This window comes from Girardinichthys multiradiatus, chromosome 15 (assembly GCF_021462225.1).
Source record: "Girardinichthys multiradiatus isolate DD_20200921_A chromosome 15, DD_fGirMul_XY1, whole genome shotgun sequence".
Lineage (NCBI taxonomy): Eukaryota > Metazoa > Chordata > Actinopteri > Cyprinodontiformes > Goodeidae > Girardinichthys > Girardinichthys multiradiatus.
This window is the reverse complement of record NC_061808.1, coordinates 33,423,069-33,444,103: the sequence shown is the minus strand read 5'-3', so window position 1 is coordinate 33,444,103 and position 21,035 is coordinate 33,423,069. Positions and strand designations below refer to the sequence as shown.

General features: G+C 39.8%; 1 protein-coding gene across 2 annotated transcripts in view; it reads right to left on the bottom strand.

The window, feature by feature from the left end:
* The window catches only part of opn5 (opsin 5), an 81,221-nt gene extending 62,581 nt beyond the window's left edge, over positions 1–18,640 (bottom strand). Inside the window, exon 1 of one of the 2 annotated variants that reach the window (XM_047387346.1) lies at positions 18,441–18,640. In XM_047387346.1, coding sequence (XP_047243302.1) covers positions 18,441–18,450 — 10 coding nt within the window. In that variant the 5' untranslated portion in view covers positions 18,451–18,640. The remainder of the gene's footprint in view (positions 1–18,440) is intronic. The other variant, XM_047387347.1, reaches the window with a different exon arrangement.
* Between the last annotated feature and the right edge of the window lie 2,395 nt (positions 18,641–21,035).

The following is a 21,035-nucleotide window of genomic DNA, read 5'->3' as shown; positions in this document are numbered from 1 at the left end:
TTATGCACAGGTCTGCTTCACAGTTATGCCAGAGGACACCGCCAGTCCAGCAGATGGTCTTTTCATCGGGTCTACTGTCTACTGCACACACACCCGTATTAAGAAAAGGAGCAAACCCACGCTGAGTGGCAGCGAGGCTTTCTGAGATTTTAAAAAAGGCAAAATGATCGCTCTCTATTTTGTGCCTTTAACACAAAAATGTCAAATTGAGTTTTTTTAATTTAACTGCAACAGTGCACTTTATTACAAAAATTTGCAGTTGGGATATCAAGCACTTTCAAAGACTTTATACAAAATCCAAGCACATTCCCAACCTTGAAAGAACCTTGTTAAAATTCAAGCATTTTCAATGATTTTAAGCACCAGTACGAACCTTGCACAGAATTAAAGTTAACTACAAAAGGCAAAACAATAACTGTAATACAATGCAAAAATGAACAGCAGAAGAGATCAAAGCAAATATAATTTAAAATCTTTAAGAATAAAGAATAAAATCAAAATAGACCCAAAATATGGCTAAATAAAAGTAACTGAATTAAAAGATTTGCTAAACAAATATGTTTCAAGTTTGCTTTTAAACCTGGGAAAACTCTCTGCTGCTCTCAGATCAACAGAGAGGCCGTCACACAGTCGTGGACCCTAATTACTAAAAAATGCTTTCCCAACAGTTTTTGGAGATCAAACGAAGACCAAAATCTGCCGACCTTAGGGGTCTGGAAGGCACAATGGGGAAAAACAAGTCAGAAAAATACTTTGGACTAAGACAATAGGATAATCTTAAATTTTATCCTGAAAGCAACAGGAAGCCAATACACTGACCTTAAGATTGGAGTAATGTGAGCTCTCCACCTGGTCCTCATCAGAAGACATGCAGCTTAGTTTTGTATTAATTGCCGTAATGTAAGATGCTTTTTTGGTAGACCAAAGAGAAGAGGATTACAATAGTCAATTCTAAGCATGGATCACGGTCTCTGCATTTGCTCGGGAGAGACATAGTTATGCTCTGGCTATGGTCTTGTTATTATGTTATGGAAAGGTCAGGTTTGACTCACAAATAACACCAAGATTCTTCACAACACTCAATAGGTGTAAAGCCAAATTTTCTAACTTTGTCTTTTAGAACTAATGACTAATACCTTTTTTGCTCAGGTTGAACTGTAGAAAACTTTCTACAGTCCATGTATTGATGGGTAAAATACAATTAAAAAGGGCATCTTGTGTCACCAGGTGACACAGCAATACAAAGCTGTTCATCCTCCACATAATTATGGACGTTTATGCCAGGATGGCCTATACAGATTTAAAAGTGATGGGGCTAAATTTGAATCTTGGGGAACACAAAATTTAGAATTTTCACTGTTTATGAAAACGTCTTTATGAGTAAGATAAGAGGCAAACCAATTTAAAACAATACCTGAGAACATAGGGTGTGAAGTGTACCTAGTATTATAATATGATCAACAGCATCAAATGTAGCACATAGATCAAGCAGGATGAGGATGTTTTTCTTATCGAGGCTGCATCATAGATCATTTACAACTTAAATCAGTACTTTTTCTGTGCTGTGGTTAGCCCGGACCCCAGACTGCTACTCCTCAAAGGTATTGCTATCCTTCATGAAGGTATTTAGTTGATTAAAACAAGCTTGTTCAAAATCTTGTGTAAGAATGGAAGGCTGGATACTGGTCTATAACTGTTTGGATCTGTGGGATCCAAGTTACTATTTTCAGAGTGTCTCTAACCAGAGCAGATATACGTTTAGCTGGAAACGCAGCAATCTAAAGAGACTAATTCAGTAAATACAGGATTTATTGTTTTAATAAAGGGTAACCCTGTACCACCTGAGCATCAACCTGGGCAAAATTATCTAGAGGGTTGTCATGTTACCAAAGTTTCATTTGATACAAATAGGCAGAAAAAACCCACTATTCAATGCTATATTTTGAAAGTGCAGACAGTGCAACACAAATATAAACAACCATGTACACATACACTCATACCTAAGGGTACTTGGTACATACTACAGGAACCAGTTTTCCTAACAGCGATGTTTTTGGACTGTGGGAGGAAGCCAGAGTACCCAGAGAGAACATGCATGCACAAGGAGGATATGCACCAACTTCATGCAGAAGGAGTTTACTCCTGGACTCAAACCCAAGACCTTGTTGCTGCAAGGCAACACGGCTAACCACTTCCCCACTGAGTAGCCCCAAATAAAGATTTCTCCATGGCAAATCAAAAGCAACCAGCAACGCAATCACTATAAATATATGAATTAAGAAATTTAAATTTGTTTGTTTTTAAACTAATTTGTACACAACCAGATTGATTATTTGCAATGCACATCACACAGCAAAAACTACACATTTATGTAAAGTACTGATCAGCCCACAGGGCAGAATTAAGATCTGATCTATAAAACTGTGCAAAACTAAACTGAGAGATCACAAGATGAATCAACATTCTTCTTTTAGGTCATTTATTTCCACGTGTCTAATGTGATCACAGTATTACTGCTCATCATAATCATTTTGAACAAATTCCTTTAGCCTGCTGACTTCTTTCATTAGATCAGTCAGTGCTGTCAAATCTGTCCACATTTAATGTTTGCAAAAAAGGTTATTTACATCTATGTGAATAAAAATTGCACCTCATCTGTAATTTGGGGGTTTTAAACATATAAATGATCAGCTTTTCTCTATCCTTTAAAACTATTTCAAACTAGCATCAAAAGTGCAAAAGGTCAAAATTGAAAAAAAGTGAAAAATTAGCTACTGCCAAAAATCTTACATATATGTTACTGTACATCTGAATTTATTTAAATAACTGACTACTACTTCAGTGCCATTAAAAAGTATTTTCCGTTTCAATTTTTCTCACTCTTGAATGTTTTAGAACAGTAAAAACTACAAAAAGTTGATTTCATTTATTAAGCTAAAAAAGCTATTCAAACCAACATATATGAAAATATAATTTAATTCTCTTGTTAAATCATGAATTAACACTGATTAGGTTTCACAGGCCACACCTAAGCAGGGTTACTGCTTGAGCTGTCGATTCAAGTATTAATTTAAGCAAAACCTGTCTGGGAACATGAAGTAGGCTAATAGATCTCAAAAAGCAACACATCATTACTCAACCGTAAGAAATGTAATAATATATGAGATACATTGTATATAACCATTACCCACAGATTGAAAAAATATGGAACACTGATAAACCTTCCCAGGAGTGGGTAGCCTACCACAATTACTCCGTAGTTGCCTAAATGACTCATGCAGGAGTTCACAAAAGAATCCAGAACAACATGTAAAGCACCACAAGACTCACTGGCCTCAGTTAAGATCAGAGTTGATAATTCAACAATAAGAAAGAGAGACTGGGCAAAAAGGCTTCAAAGACCAAAATCACTACTGACCAAAAAGAACACAAAGGCCCATTGGATATTTTGCTGTCATTGGGATAATCCCAAATAGGTTTGGGAAGATATTCTGTGAAATGACAAAACAAAGGCAAAACGTTATGAAAGGTGTGTGTCCTGTTATATCAGACATAAACATAATACAAAATGTCTTAACAAGAACCTCATATCTACAGTCAAACATAGGGGTGGTAGTGTAATGCAAATACTTTTTTATACAGGGCCAGGGTTGTTTAGATAGCTTTTTTCCTTAATTAATCAAATAATAGGCACTCTCTGATTTTAAAAACCGTTTGATGATATGAAACATTTAAACAACATTTAATTTTCCTTTGGGATTAATAAAGTATTTTTGAATTGAATTGAAATGAGGCAAAAATGCAGAAACAAAGGAAATACATTTTCATTTCTCTATATGAGTATCTGTGTATGCAAATCCCACAGAAACAGAGTCACAAAATGCTGTATAGTACACTTGTAATAAAATTGCAAATTGTATAAAACCGAATAAAAGTACTTGCAAAGAAACATTGATTTTTTTTTCAAAGTGTCCACAAAATCAGCAAAACAAAGTTCTAGAAATAGACTATTCTACAGGACTGATTGAAAGGCCCTTATATCAATGAACAACCAACAAATTAATCCTTTGATTGTAGGCTATGAGTACAAGTGTGATTGGTTTAAAACTGACAGATAATCAGAATCCTGGTCATTTAGAACCCAAGTACCCGTAAGCACAAAGACCGTATTTTAAAATCTACTGGGAGCGAGCAAATCGGTCTAACTTTAGCTTGTTTCTTATATTTGGTCAGGAGTCTGGCTCCTGCATTCCAAATGGTTTAAAGGCAAGAAACTGATGATTTGTCCAGACTAGTAAACAGGTCCTTGCAGTAATTTAAGTGTGGCAGTACAAATTCATGAATAATTATCTCTAAATCAGCAGGCAAAATAAATCTGTGGTAGTTCTAAAATCTGTAAGAATAAGCAGAAATGAGAAATGGATTTAGAAAGAGCTGTGATCATGGTTATGTGATCTTGGTATTTATAACTAGAATATAGCTGACGAGCCAGTGCCTAATCTAGGGATTATATTAAACTAGGTTTGACAGGCTATCTAGCTGGTGAGGCATAAGACGTGTATTATTGAATATCATCAATGTTTATATGGTAGGAGATATCAAAAAAAGACTAAATAATGCGAGTAAATGAAAGGATTTAAAAAGAAAATACCTGATCCTTGTAGAACTCCACATGGTATAAATGTAGAGTCAGAGAAAAACTGTTCTGTTTGTGTCTTAAACTATCTTAACTACTTGTTAAGATGTTACGTCCTTTGTACGAATTTCTAGTGTTGCTCACTAGAAATCTGTTCATACTATGAACTTTGAAACCCTTTTATCTGATGCTTCTCTGCTAAATGATGTGGGATAGCATAATTATCTATTTCCTCTTTAAACATTTCTACCTACAATTGTCCATGCTTGTCCATGAATCTCAATGAACAGTTTCTGCACATGTAATCATCTAAATCTTTTAATAAGTGTCACTGATTTATTTGTTCATTAGCACTCACCAAAATTGGCACTAAGAATACTTTGACAGGGAGAACAACTCAGTTATGCCCCTTCTTAAGATCTAAGAAACATTGTAGATTTACACAACTTGAAAAATGTGGTGTAGAAATGTGTTTACACATTTATATTGTCTGGGCAAAGACCCATACTGTCACCTTAAGATAAATGGAAATTGTTTAAGTTGTTATGGAAAACCACCAGGGCTCAAACCTGCCTTTAACTGGAACCTGCTGGAACACGAGTGTCCCCTGTGTCCCGTGTACTGCCATGGACTGAGAGGGGGCCAATCAAGAAAAAAAGCCCCTGTTTCAAAACTAACACCTTCACTATAACAACAGAGGGAAACACTGCATGTTAAACAAGACCCAAGTGCAGCTTTTGTTACAGTTGACAACACCATCCTACTTGACAGGCTCAGACATGTTGGAATTTCTTAAATTATCATCAAGTGGTTCAACTCAATCTAGTGATATAAAATTCTTAGTAACTTTACGTAGCTGCTCATCACGATGTTATTATCGTTGGTGTTCCCCAAGGCTCAGTTGTAGGGCCCATGCTTCTTAATCATGTTATGCTTCCACTGGGTGGTGTCTTTAGGAGACATGCCATTATTTTTCTTAGCTATGCTGATGACTAATAGCTGTACAATGCCTTGTCTCTTGATGTCCATAAGCCATTGATGGACTTTATAACTAAGTTTTAGATACAGAGACATGAATAGAGAATAATATCCTTCAGCTCAATTAGAACAAAACTAAAGGTTTAGTTACTGGACAAAGACATTTAGAAAGAGAAACACAAATTTGATGGCTTGCAATGCATCATTCTGATCAAGTCAAAAAGCTAGGCATCCATATAGATTCAAACCTGTATAAACGTGCATGCCTATACAGGTCCTTCTAAAAAAATTAGCATATTGTGATAAAGTTCATTATTTTGCATAATGTCATAATGAAAATTTAACATTCATATATTTTAGATTCATTGCACACTAACTGAAATATTTCAGGTCTTTTATTGTCTTAATACGGATGATTTTGGTCACAAAATTAGCATATTTCATCCGACCAATAAAAGAAAAGTGTTTCTAATACAAAAACCGTCAACCTTCAAATAATCATGTACAGTTATGCACTCAATACTTGGTCGGAAATCCTTTTGCAGAAATGACTGCTTCAATGTGGCGTGGCATGGAGGCAATCAGCCTGTGGCACTGCTGAGGTCTTATGGAGGCCCAGGATGCTTCGATAGCGGCCTTTAGCTCATCCAGAGTGTTGGGTCTCGAGTCTCTCAACGCCCAGGTCAGGCGCTTCTGCTGCTGTTTCTGGTTCAAAAGTGGCTTGACCTGGGGAATGCGGCACCTGTAGCCCATTTCCTGCACACGCCTGTGCACGGTGGCTCTGGATGTTTCTACTCCAGACTCAGTCCACTGTTTCCGCAGGTCCCCCAAGGTCTGGAATCGGCCCTTCTCCACAATCTTCCTTAGGGTCCGGTCACCTCTTCTCGTTGTGCAGCGTTTTCTGCCACACTTTTTCCTTCCCACAGACTTCCCACTGAGGTGCCTTGATACAGCACTCTGGGAACAGCCTATTCGTTCAGAAATTTCTTTCTGTGTCTTACCCTCTTGCTTGAGGGTGTCAATAGTGGCCTTCTGGACAGCAGTCAGGTCGGCAGTCTTACCCATGATTGGGGTTTTGAGTAATGAACCAGGCTGGGAGTTTTAAAGGCCTCAGGAATCTTTTGCAGGTGTTTAGAGTTAACTCGTTGATTCAGATGATTAGGTTCATAGCTCATTTAGAGACCCTTTTAATGATATGCTAATTTTGTGAGATAGGAATTTGGGGTTTTCATGAGCTGTATGCCAAAATCATCCGTATTAAGACAATAAAAGACCTGAAATATTTCAGTTGGTATGCAATGAATCTAAAATATATGAATGTTAAATTTTCATCATGACATTATGGAAAATAATGAACTTTATCACAATATGCTAATATTTTGAGAAGGACCTGTACAATAAGACATGGACAGTAAATGTTTGTCTTTATGGAAAGTGTGAAAGGAGGAAAGCCGTAAACATGAAGGCAAGAATAAGGATTGTCAGAGACCAGAAAAATGTGGGTCCACCTATAAAAAGAATTAAAGCTGAAACAGAACTGGACCATGGACCATCACAATGACAAAATGTCAAACTATATCAGTAAATCCACCAAAGATTGGTTAAAAGGTTCTGGGTTGAGTCAAAGCCCAGATCTTTGTTAAACCTTTTCCTTTGAGATATATACAAATAGGACTACACATCTATATGTAAACATTTCATAATTAGGAACTGAATATTTAACAGGATGTCCTTTTTTCCATATGACTGTATATTTCTAACGTCATCAGTTCTTGCTGTTTAGTGTTTATTGCCAATTAAGTAGTGCAACAAAGTACATATATTTGTTTATGCAATTAACTTAAGAAATTATCTGAATTCGGAAGTTGACATTTGTGCAATTGATAAAAAATAATTATCCAATGCCATAGTTTCCTACACTACTGTAAACAAAAGGCAACATTAATTACTTATCTCTGCCCTTCTAATTATTAAATCTGTTTGTAATATAAAATTGCCTCTAAAACAACAACAGTTGTCGACACAGCATCTTTCCTCAGTGGAATCAATTAGTCTGTCCTGGAGGAGATGTCTCTGTCAGTATGATTTAATGCCAGGCGACACACGTGGGCTTTAAACGAGGGCTCGATCTCGAATCAGAAGGGATGTTTAACAGCTTGGTGCAGAAATGGCACTGTTTGCAGCCAAACAGAAACAAATATTAATTAACAACATCACAAAAATGCAAAGATGAGGAGCATTGAAAACCAAACAGGCAATGTCAGATTCCTTCTTTATTGGGTTGATGATTGAGAGTTAAAGAGGGAGAGACATAGTAGTCAGAACACCACAGCTTGAAGCCCTTACACAACTCAAGGAGCTGAGATAACAGGTCTGAAAACAGAGGAGGAGCTCCTGACCAGCTGAGATGAGTTATCAAATAAACTATTATGAGCTGCCAGTTTCTATCATAAATCTCACTCTGTTTCACCATTATATGCCAGCCTTAATAAATCTTAAATTAAAGCAGAATTATTTTTAGGAGATAATTTTATTTATTTCTAAATGGGACTCCCATATACCAATAAATAACAAATCCTGCTAATAAATACCACATATTCAATAAATTGTCCCTTGCTCAGTTAACCAAAAACATTTACATTTTAAACAATGTAAAATTATTTGACAGTTTAAACTGACATAACTACTGCACAGCTTGATATAAGACTATTTGTATGTCTGTTTAACATTATTACATGAGCAAAGACTTGAAACATATACTGATGTGATCAGTCTCAATTTTTTTCTAATTACTGATCGGATTACCACATAAAACGCCAATAAAGAATTTTTTGCACAAAAAAGTCCACTTACAGATCAGATTATATTGAATCAAAGAAGGAAAAAAAAACTCTTTAAAATTTGGATAAACCATAGCTTACTTTATCCCATACACTGCTTATGTTATCATAATATAGAAACAGCATCGATTTTTCCAACACATGTTGGTTCATTTAGAAATGACAACCATTTTCAACCTGATCCAAGCCCTAAGAACATCTCTAAATAATGTTTCATTCTGTGTGAATGACTGTTTTAAAATGCAAACATCATTAATCCTTGCATTGTCTTCCATTATAGGATTGTTCCTCCTATATCCATCCCAAGTTGTGGTTAAATACCTTATTGAGAGGCTGCTCAATAAGGTATTTAGCCCCTAGTATACATAGGGGCTAAATACCTTATTGACAATTGACCTTTATGAAATCACTGCAGTACTTTTCCATTGGGAGGCTATTAGCTAACTACTTTCCTAACTCCCATCGATGATTATTTTGACCAGGCAGTCTTTTACCCAATTTCAAAATGCACATGCTGCACTAAACATCTGATCTGCATATCCAGTCAAATGTATTGTTCAGTGCTTAAATAGACTTTTAAAGCATAAAATCAAAGAAAGTGTTTTTGGTAAAAGAAAAAAAAAACAAATCCCTTGCTTCAAGTGTTTTTCGTCGATTCTGGCAGAAGAACTAATTCAGTCTTAATTACACAGATACCTATGAGGGCAGACTAATGAAACACAGCTCTAACAGATCACTTTATCTTGGGAGGTTCGCTTTGTTCTCTACTACCTGCACACCTCTGAATGGAGGACCTTAACTTAAAATTTGCATTTTAATACCTTCAAAATGTGGTGTTTTAACTGAAAGTTATCATGCTAGAAGAAACTCATAGTAGCCTTTCCCCATATCCACCATCGATATAGCTCAAACACAATGTGATCAGTACAATCTAAAAGTCTTAAAGGGTCATTTTGTCAAATGGATCTCATGTGAAAGGTTTAAACAAAATACTCAGTTCTTCCAAACATGCTTTTTGAAAAGAGCCTTTGTTTGCCATAAGAGAGCTTATTTACAGTGCAAATAATGCATGTTTTGTTGTGCAAGAGTTGAACGCCACCTCTTCCAAGTTTCTAATAGGAACCTTTGTGGAGTGGTGTAATGCAACTGTTTATACGAACGGCTAACACGTACTGTACAGGCTAACCCTCAACACGGGTTTTCAACTACCAGCACTTAATGCTGTTAACATAAGCTGACATTGGCTGTTTAATTAGTCTTTCTGCTCACGTAACTAGCCTAAGTTTGGCTGCTTTACAGGCTAGCCACTTGTAAGTTGTCGATTTTAACTTTATAACAACTGTACCACAACCTTCTACTACACTTTAAAATGAGAATTTGGGCTGTAGTTCATGTTTGTGACTTATTTACATTAATCTCACTTAATTCTGTTGGTTTAGTGATGACAACTTACTTTTATGTGCACAATTAACTTAATCAGTCACACGTTTTTTATCTGAAAGTAACTTTTTACTTTCAGTCCAAGTAAACCAGTTATGTTTAAGGCAGCTTCTATCCTAACGGAAGAGTGAGCCACCTCTCAGGTGCTGCTTATAGATCATATGACATAAAACAAATGCGTAATATCCTGACAGTTATCACTACCTGGCATTTTTCCTAAAAACTTCCAACTACTTGGGAGTATTCAAAATCTGATGTTCATTGGCTGCGGTACTGATGGTGCAGGGGGTTAAGCATGTGACCCATGTACGGAGGTATTAGTCCAAGACAAATGCTGTTACAGGATTGAATCCTAGTCTGTTGATGTTTGCTGCATTCCATTCCCAGCTCTCTCGCCCCTATTTCCTGTCAACCTACTTTAAAAAGAAAATGAAAATAAATGCCACTAGTGCCTAATAAAATACCTTTTAAAAGTCTGACCCTCATCAAAACTGAATTTCTGAGAAGCACCGACGCTAATCTATTAGCTACTTAGAAGGCAGCCATGACAAAAGGCAATTTTTTATAATGTAAACCAAGTTGGACTCCACTTATTATAAATGTATAATTTATAGTTGAAAAACATCACTGGTAACAACCAGTCTGCAAATAAAACCTGGGCTTCAACAAGGTTTTGCATTGTTTGTGATTTTGAAAATGTCACATGTCATTTAAACATCCACGTCAAGTTTCATTATGAGGTTTGAGCTGTTTGATGTGATGACAGAAGCATAAAAAACTCTTATATAATCTAGAATGATGTTGACAAAAACAATAGGTATTCATAAATACTCACAGCTCCACTTAAAAGAAAATTGTCAGGATCAGGAGTCATCTGCTGCCTGCTACTAACACTATTCCAACACTAGGTGCCGCCAGCAGGAGAGTGCCTGAGGCGACAGATGTTGCGCATCGATTCATCAGCTGGGAGGCATAAAGAGTATGGATTGCCAACACTTCGTCGCCTGAGTGTTTTGCGTGGTAATCTTCTGGCCAGCTCTGAAAACCTTGCAATTTGCTGTGAGAGATTTTTTGAAGTATTTTCTGAAAGAACTCTGACTTCCTCCTGTTACCTGTTCCAGGTGCGATCTCTGGCTGACCTGTTCCAGTCCTCTGTTTGTGGTGCTGACTCCTTACTGGATTTGAACTGAACCTGGCAGACGGTGCTCCTCTCCTGACACGATTCCTCTCCTTGGCGGGTTCCACAATTTCTCCAGTAAGATAACGTTACTGTCAGGCCACATTTTGAGGTTCAGTCTCTAATCTTTACCTATTGTGTTTTTCAGTGACGGAGATTAGGCTCGCCATTTCTGTTGGTTCCTGACCGAGTTTCCAATAAAACTTCTTTAACTGATCTTGTTCTCTGAGTGTCTCTGCATGTGGGTTAAGTCAGCTGTTAAAATCATGACAGAACACTCAGGCCAGCCTAACCCAGCGGAGACCCTTCAGAGAACCTTAGCTGAACATAGTCAGCAGATCCATGCGCACGGTTCCACCTTCCAAACCCTCCTAGATCGGCAGCGGCAGACTAACCAGCAGCTAGAGCCCTTGGCATCTCTGTTCCAAGGTGCCTGTAGTCCCGAGTCCGCCGCATCCATTGGGGGCGCAGCTGAGCCCCTGGCACTCCAACAGCAGCCACATTCTCGTGACGTTACCTCCCCTCATCCCGAGAAGTTCTCCGGAGAAGTGGGTGGTTGTCGTGGGTTTCTACTCCAGTGCAAACTGGTATTCAACCGGTCACCCCGAGCTTTTTCTCATGATGAGGGTAAGATCTCCTATATCTTGGGTTTGTTAACTGGGAGGGCACTCTGGTGGGCGGAGGCACGGTTCTCCGACTGCAGTAATTTTGGCATATCTTATGAAGATTTCATTATTGAATTCAAACAAACTTTTGATGTAGCCTCTGATCAGTCCTGTACTGCCCGCAGACTGTGGGCGCTAAAACAACGGAATTGCCCACTAGCCGATTTTTCTATTGACTTTCCTACGTTGCCTGTGTCCTCAGGCTGGAACACAAGCGCGTTAAAGATGGCGTTTTTCCAGTCTCTGGACGAGGCCGTTGAGAACAAGTTAGTTCTGGTAGATGAGCCTGATGGGTTAGATAAGTACATTGATTTGGCTGTCCGCATTGATTCTCGACTACAGAAGAGGAAGAGGCCACTTTTCCCGTTCCCATTGCCAGTTCCACAAGATCCTCTGATCAGCCACCCCGAGACCGAGCCCATGCAGGTAGGGAGAGCCAGTCTCTCGCCTGGAGAGCAACGGCGACGCCAGGAGGCTAACCAGTGTTTTTATTGTGGTGCCTCCGGCCATTTTATTTCCGCCTGCCCTGTCCGGCCAAAAGGGCGGGTCCGCCGGCTGTGAAGGGGCAACCGACGGACCAACCCTCCAGTTATAAGACCCCTCGATTCACATTACCAGCCACTTTGTTTTTGAACGCTGAGTCCGCCCTAGTAGATTCTGAGTGTGATTTGAATTTGATTGACCATGATCTTGTTTCTAAGAAACAAATAGCCACAGAAATGTTGGCCCAGCCCCGCCGGGTTTTAGCTTTGGATGGGTTATCTTTACATGAGATCACCGCGGCCGCTAGAACTTATTTTGTCTGGTAATGACCGAGAACAGGTGTCTTTTTATGTTTTTCCCATTGCTCAGAGTGCGTTAGTACTCGGTTTCCCCTGGCTTCAGCGTCATAATCCCCATATTAATTGGGTGGATTTACATATAGAGGCTTGGTCTGAGGGATGTCTCAGCTCTTGTTTACAGTCTGCCATCTGCCCTAGTACTCCTGTGGAGGAGGATAAGGAGGAGGAGCTCCCAGATTTAACCAGGGTTCCCTCCGAGTACCACGACCTCAAACAGGTATTTAGTAAGTCTCGGGCTCTGTCTCTGCCGCCTCATTGACCTTACGACTGCGCCATTAACCTCCTCCCAGGTGCTCCGTTGCCCTCCAGCCGGCTCTATAGCATCTCTGGACCGGAAAGACAGGTAATGGAGAGGTACATTGCTGAGTCTTTAGCTGCTGGGATTATCCGCCCTTCCTCATCTCCGTTAGGAGCAGGCTTCTTTTTTGTGGGCAAGAAGGATGGTATTTTACATCCTTGCATAGATTACACAGGCTTGAACGCTATTACTGTAAAGAATAAATACCCCCTTCCGTTGTTAGCTTCTGCGTTTGAACCCATACACGGCGCCATAGTTTTCTCAAAACTGGACCTCAGAAATGCCTACCACTTAGTCCGAATCCGCCAGGGAGACGAGTGGAAGACGGCATTCAAAACTCCCCTGGGACATTTTGAATATTTAGTCATGCCTTTCGGCTTAAGCAATGCCCCAGCAGTGTTCCAGGCACTTGTCAACAACGTGTTGAGAGATTTTTTGAAAATGTTTGTGTTTGTATACCTGGACGACATTTTGATTTTTTCTAGAAGCCTCGAGGAACAACGCCGCCACGTTAGGCTGGTCTTACAGCGCCTTTTCGAGAACAGACTGTTCGTTAAAGTAGAGAAGTGCGACTTTCATCAGTCGACCGTCAGTTTCCTGGGATTCGTGTTGGAGGAGGGACAGGTTCAAGCTGACCCAGGGAAGGTTCGAGCAGTGGTGGACTGGCCAGTACCTGACTCCCGGAGGAAGTTGCAGCAGTTCCTGGGGTTCGCCAACTTCTACCGAAGGTTCATTAGGAATTACAGCCAAGTGGCAGCCCCCTTGACTACACTGACTTCCACCAAGACCACCTTCAGCTGGGGGTCGGAGGCCGAGACCGCCTTCACCCGGTTAAAGAGGCTGTTCTCCCGAGCGCCTGTCCTGATCCATCCTGACTCAACTAAGCAGTTCACACTGGAGGTTGATGCCTCGGACACCGGGGTGGGAGCGGTCCTCTCTCAGCTTTCGGACCAGGATGGGAGGCTTCACCCCTGCGCCTTTTTCTCTCGTCGGCTGACCCCTGCCGAACAGAACTACCAGGTTGGAGACAGGGAGCTGCTGGCCATCAAACTGGCCCTAGAGGAGTGGAGGCATTGATTGGAGGGCGCCGAACACCCCTTGCTGGACAGACCATAAGAACTTGTCTTACATCCAGTCAGCTAAGCGTCTTAATGGCGCTGACATCAGGTAATCACGCGCTGTCTTATGGCCAGGTGGAGCGTCTTAACCAGGAGCTGGAGGCGGCCCTGCGGTGCGTAACGTCCACCTGTCCCACAGAATGGAGTGACCACTTGGGGTGGATCGAATACGCCCACAACTCCCACGTCTCCTCAGCCACAGGCTACACTCCTTTTGAGGCCTCCTTGGGATACCGGCCCCCATTGTTTCCGTCGGAGGAAAAAGACATCGCTGTTCCTACAGTACAACACCACATCCGGAGATGTAAGCGGGTGTGGGACGCCGCCATCCGGGCGCTTCACTGGACAGCAGCCCAAAACAAGCGCTACGCAGACCGTCGACATCTGCCCACTCCCAGTTACCACCCTGTTCAGAAGGTTTGGCTCGCTGCACGGGACATCCCACTTAAGTCCCTGTCCAGAAAGCTCTCTCCCAAGTTCATGGGACCATACGTGATTGACTCACTTGTTGGTCCTGCCTCTGTTCGCCTTCGTCTGCCTCCCAATCTCTGCGTACATCCTGTCTTTCACGTTTCTCAGTTAAAGCCTGTCCAGACCAGCACGCTCTGCCCTCCGGCCTTGCCCCCTCCGCCCGCCCGGGACTTTCAGGGCCACCCTGTCTACTCTGTTCGCCGCATTGTGGCCTCTCGACGGCAGGGACGTGGATGTCAGTACCTCGTCGATTGGGAGGGTACGGTCCAGAGGACCGCTCCTGGGTTCCTGGGTCCTTCATTGTCGATCCCTCCCTAGTCCGGGATTTCCGGGCTTCCCAGACTGCTTCTTCTGGGCCGCCAGGTGGCGGCCGTTGAGGGGGAGGTGGTGTCAGGATCTGGAGTCATCTGCTGCCTGCTACTAACACTATTCCAACACTAGGTGCCGCCAGCAGGAGAGTGCCTGAGGCGACAGGTGTTGTGCATCGATTCATCAGCTGGGAGGCATAAAGAGTATGGATTGCCAACACTTCTGAGTGTTTTGACCTCCGTGGTAATCTTCTGGCCAGCTCTGAAAACCTTGCAATTTGCTGTGAGAGGTTTTTTGAAGTATTTTCTGAAAGAACTCTGACTTCCTCCTGTTACCTGTTCCGGGTGCGATCTCTGGCTGACCTGTTCCAATCCTCCGTTTGTGGTGCTGACTCCCTCTTGGATTTGAACTGAACCTGGCAGACTGTGCTCCTCTCCTGACACGATTCCTCTCCCTGGCGGGTTCCACGATTTCTCCAGTAAGATAACGTTACTGTCAGGCCACATTCTGAGGTTCAGTCTCTAATCTTTACCTATTGTGTTTTTCAGTGACGGAGATTAGGCTCGCCATTTCTGTTGGTTCCTGACCGAGTTTCCAATAAAACTTCTTTAACTGATCTTGTTCTCTGAGTGTCTCTGCATGTGGGTTAAGTCAGCTGTTAAAATGGTGGTGCAGTTGGTAGCACTGTTGCCTTGCAGCAAGAAGATCCCAGGTTCAACTCTTGGCTGGGGGTTCCTGTATGAAGATAGTATGGAGTTTGCATGTACTCCCTGTGCATGTGTGGCTTCTCTTCAAGTGCTCCGGCTTCCTCCCACAGTCCAAAAACATGACTGTTAGGTTAATTGGTCTCTCTAAATTGCTCTTAGGTGGGAGTGGTTCTTTATCCTGTGTGTTTTTGGACAAACTACCAGGACAAGACAAACACCCTGGACAGGTCAACCAGCCCTGCTATAGACTGGCGACCTGCCAGGGGTTTACCCTGCCTCTCGCCTGGAGATAGGCACCAGCTCACCTGTGACCCTGTACAGAAGAAGCTGGTATAGAAAATGGATGGGAGTTTCAAAAGAGATGTCTAGTATGCTTTAACCATTTGTGCAAAACTGTTCATGAATTTGTGATGTTTTCACGATAAAATTTCAAATGTTTCTTTTATGCAATGGAGATTTATTTTTATAGCCAACTTGAATTTCTGATTACCAAGAAAGTATTTTATGCCTAGTAAAAAATCTAAAATAACATGCCAAAACACACATTTAAGATGATTTACATTCAAGCTGTATAGAGCGTAAGTGCTAATATACTTTTGGATATTTTTTTTTTTATTATTTTGGAACAACTTAATATTTTGTGTTGTCATTTTAATCAATTATATTATAGTCATCAGTTTTTGTACCTTTATATATTGTTAATGGCATTTCTTTCAATGATGTCTTAAACTGTATGATAGTTTGACATGTCCTTATTTACACATTAAGACTATTATTTTTACCCCACAACCTGAAACACAAAAACTTATCTGGAGGTTCTGAACTTACAACTTTTGAATTCTCTCTGATTTCTGAATTCAATAGATTCATCCCACCTCCTAAACAAGCGTTTAATCTTTTCTAGTTTTCTATGTTTAGCTTTGCGGTTTAATAATGTCAGCAAGTATTTTTATTGAATAATGTGGTGGTGTTTTCTATATAACCAGCTTTATTAATTACTCTTATTGCTCTTTTTTGCAGTAAAGATAATGACTGTAGTGTGGTTTTGTAAGTGTTGCCCCTAATTTCGACGCAGTACCTCAAGTAGGATAAAACTATGGAACAGTACAAAATGTGGAGTACTTTGCGATCCAAAACCAGTTTGGCTTTGTTCAATACAGAGAATGTTTTGACACTGTATTGTTTACATATCTGATATGAGGTTTCCAGCTGAGCTTGTCATCAATAATAACACCCAGAAATGTATAGTTAGGCACTCTTTCTATTTTCACTTCATTCAGTTGTATAACAAGTTCCATGTTAGACCTACAGTTCCCAAAAACATTATTTGAGTTTTTGTTATCAAGTATTTGTTATCAAACCACAATTTTAGCTTCAACATTTCTTCATTTACATTCTTTATCAGTTGATAGACATTATCTCTGGCATAAAAATATAGTGAAATTGTTTCAAAAATCTTGCATATGTCGTCAATATAATTAGGAATAATCAAGGGCCCAACACTGACCTCTGGGGTACCCCACGAGAAATGTTCATGTAATTTATTTCTTATTAATAACAGTTGCTATTTCTTTCTATTACTTCTAGGACAGCTAATGTTGTTGATTGCTTTAAACAGAAACCATACTGACTTTCAATTTAACCATGCTGACTTTCAGATAAAACATGCTGACTTTCAATTTATGTTTTTCAATGAATATATCCAGTCTTTTTTCATTCAAATATTTTAGAACATTTTGGCAGCAGAGATTGACACAACAGGTAGGTAATAAAATAATGTTTATCCCCATTTCAAAAATGGGGATAAACATTATTTGGCTATTTTCATTTTATCTGGGAACGAACGAGTTTCAAAGGACAAGACTGATGTATTTTAATGGTTTTGAAATTCCTTTAATTACTTACTTAACTAGATGCAAATCAATGCCAAGTAAGTCTGTGGACCTTTTATTCTTACATTAATTTACAACATTGTACATTTCTTTTTTTCTGTGACAACACTGTGGGAACATTGAGTTGATATTGCTTTCTTTGTATTGTGTCAAAATGTATTGCAGTTGGTGGTTCAGGGATTTCTTTTGGACAGGTCTGGTCCAAGATTTACAAAAAAGCTATTGAATTTGGTTACTTTTTTCTCAGAATTGTACATTTTACTTTCATTGATAAAATACGGTATTCTGCCTTACTTTTCTTATTTTTTATAATGTGATTTAGGATATTCCAAAGTTCTTTTGTACTGTGTTTATTTTTATCTAAAGGTTTCTTAATATATTATTTTTCATAAAACCTTAAGATATTTATTAACTTATTTATATATATAATTTTTTTACATTTAGTTTTAGCTTATTTGGTTCCATGTCTTATCAAATTTTTCTATAGAGCATGTCTCTTTTTGCAGGCATTTTGCAGTCAGATGGGGACAGATGGCATAAAGCCAACATCACAGCATGTACAGTAATTCATAGCAACAGCTGATACCTGTACTAACACTGTGGTTGATTATATACGAACATTTTCAACTTAAAGGCTAACAGTTTTTCTCATAAGCCTTCTCTTTAAAACAAGGTCAATGTATAGTTTTATAACCCTTAGTTTTTTTTTTTTTGTTTGTTTGTTTTTTTTTCCTTCAACAGTAGCCAGAACATTTCTGTATTTTCCAAAATGGCTTTCCTAAATAAAAAAATCTGCTTCTAGTACATTTACACTTAACCTTTGTTATCCGAATAGAGTTTCTGCTTCTGACTGTATTACGAAAGGAAAGTACTTCTGGCAGAAACATCACCATTGCTTCCATAATGTGATCAGATTTTCCTGTTTTGTACTATAACAAATTACTAGGCTAAACAAACACACCGAATTCATTTTTTCTGAATTCATAAATATAGAATAAACAGAGAAATCAAGATGTAATGTACGGAGTAAAACTGTCCTGAAGTGAAGGTTTGGCTTTATAACTCACCCCTGTTCATCGCTCAGCTGTCATTTCGCGGTAAGTTTAATGTCCACCCGTCAGCTGCCTGTTTTCTATGTTTAAAAGAGTTTGAAACAGCGTGAATGACGCGATAAGATCTCCCCGGAGCGGGAACTCCTTTAAGCCGCGGACACGCTCTGACTCTGACGGCTCGCCGATGGGCAGCAGCGGCAGCGAACCTAGTCAATGAGCCTCCAGGGAAGACGTCACTTTCAGCGTTTTACAATCAGAGCCCAGCTGGCTTCCGGTCTTACCTTTCCAAATAAAGGCCACGCATTTATTTATTATTTTTTTATACATTCTCTGAAACCCAACTCACTCCCTATGCAAGAACTGATTGCTATTTTTTTTCTTATAATATTTGGGAACGAGCTAAATCTTAAAACGTGGGCTTAAGCAAGTTGTTTGCAAATAAAACTTTCCTCTCTGTTCAAGGTATAGAAAAGGAATGGACATCGCATTTTTTCCTTGTGAATAAAACATACTCATCTATTAAATTGTATTTGTGTGAAGGTAAGGCAAGTTTATAAATACTGACTTTTATTCATAAGGCAGTTTATTTATATAAAGGTTGCAGTATATTAATAGATAATAAATTACTTTTAACAACTATAGAACAATTAGGCATATCTATACTGTTTCCCATAATGTAATAATTGTTTTGACTTTTTGATGTGGTTTAATTTTGACTGTGGGAGATTTGGAAAAGCCAACATTATGGGGCAGTTTCCTTGCAGTGAGAAGGTCTTGCAGAAAGAAGGTTTGAGTTTGAACGTTTTCCTTGTGCATGTGTGAATTCTTTCTGGCAACCTTCCATAGCATGGACGGTTTATTGTTTGGTCTAAATTGACCTCAGGAGTGAATGTGTTCGTACTGTGGGTCTCTACGTTCCAGGGTGTACCCAGCTTCTTGGCCATTGACTGAAAGAAATCGGTATCCTACACCCACGGACCCTGCATAGAAAACCAGATATAGACAATGGATGGATGTTTGAAAGAGATTCATGTTAAAGCTACATTAATTTCACAGATTTTAAAGAGCGAGCAGGTTCTCAGTAAAGAGGTCTCAGATGACTTGAGGGGTCCACATGGTTCAAAGCTGACAAGCAACTCTGAGATATACAGTATTTTGTCCCAGCACCTTAATCAAACCCAAGATTTTAAAATTGAACTTTTTGTGTGATTCCTTTTTCAGGTTTGGTCAGAAATCTGACTGCAGTATTTAGGATGACCTCCAGCTGCCCTTTTTAGGGTTGATAAAGAGACCATTCAAGCAACCATTTAACCATGCATGTGTTTTTTTTTTTTGTATTATTGTTAACAGGAAATCTTTTTAACCAACTAATTTAGTATAAGAGACCTTGTAAGTGTTAAATATGTATGCCAGGGTTCCAACAGTGTGTCTTGCAGAGGACAAATTTTATTCATATTTTGAAGACCAAAACCAGTGACTTCTGCCTTTTACACAGTAAGCTGACCCTTCCAAGCAAAGATGTTGTAGAAAAAAAAAGGTACAAAAGTAAATAAGTTTATTGGTGTTCATAAATGTGCACATCAATCCACATGTATTCCTTGCCACTTTATCAAGTGCACCTTTTCAATGTCATAGTGGCAAACCAAGTGACTCTAGTGCGAGCAACAATTACCGTGACAGAGTTCAAGTTAAACTGGTTTATTGATAAATGGAAAAATGTAACAAGGTTGTAAGGGAATCCGGGTCCTGCTGGTCGGTGCACTGAAATAGAGAAGTAAGTGAGTACAGGCGGCTGGAGGTGCAAGGACAAGTCTTACTGTTGGGAAGAATTGGAGTTTCCAGGGGAAGGTGAGTAACACCTTGGAGACTGAGTTTGACAGGTGAGGTGGTGATTCTTCCTTTGGGTTTTCTTACAGGTGGTGTACGTGAAGTTGGAGGGTGGACAGGGTGACGTCTTGCAGGCAGGTGATCCAGAGGAAATGTTAGTGCCTTCTTTGGGTCCGCAGGTCCCAGGAAGCTGAAGGGGACTCTTGGTTGGGAAAACACAGTGAAGTGCCTTCAGTCAAATGCGAACATGGGCTCGGAACATGGACGGAGAGAAACCAGATCTGGGTCTTCAGAGTCCCTTTCCACTCTACAGAGGGGAGGGCAAACATGAGTAAGAAACAAGGTCACAGAGAATGAGACAGAGCTAGTCTCACCACTCAGGTGAGATAACATTCTGACGTCTCCTTCAGTTCCTGCTGCTTAAGAAGCTCCTCTTGATTAGCCCTGATGATCTTCAGCGGTGTGGCTGGACCAGGCCCAGCTTTAGGGGAACAAACAAGAGGGGGCATGTCACACACAGTGGGGAGGCAAGTCCATTACTCTACTAAAATAAAAAAGAAACAGTAAGAAAGAACCTATGTCGCACATTGATTAGAATTTATTTTCCAGAAACAATACTAAATGTCAAAGACATATCATTACACACTATTGCAGAGCATAGGCATATTCTGAGCTTGTGTTTACATGACGCACAATCTCAAAACATTAAATTCACATGTTTGCAACAACCTGGCAGATCCAACTTTAAGCGGTTAGGTGACATCAAACCTGGTAGATGGCCTG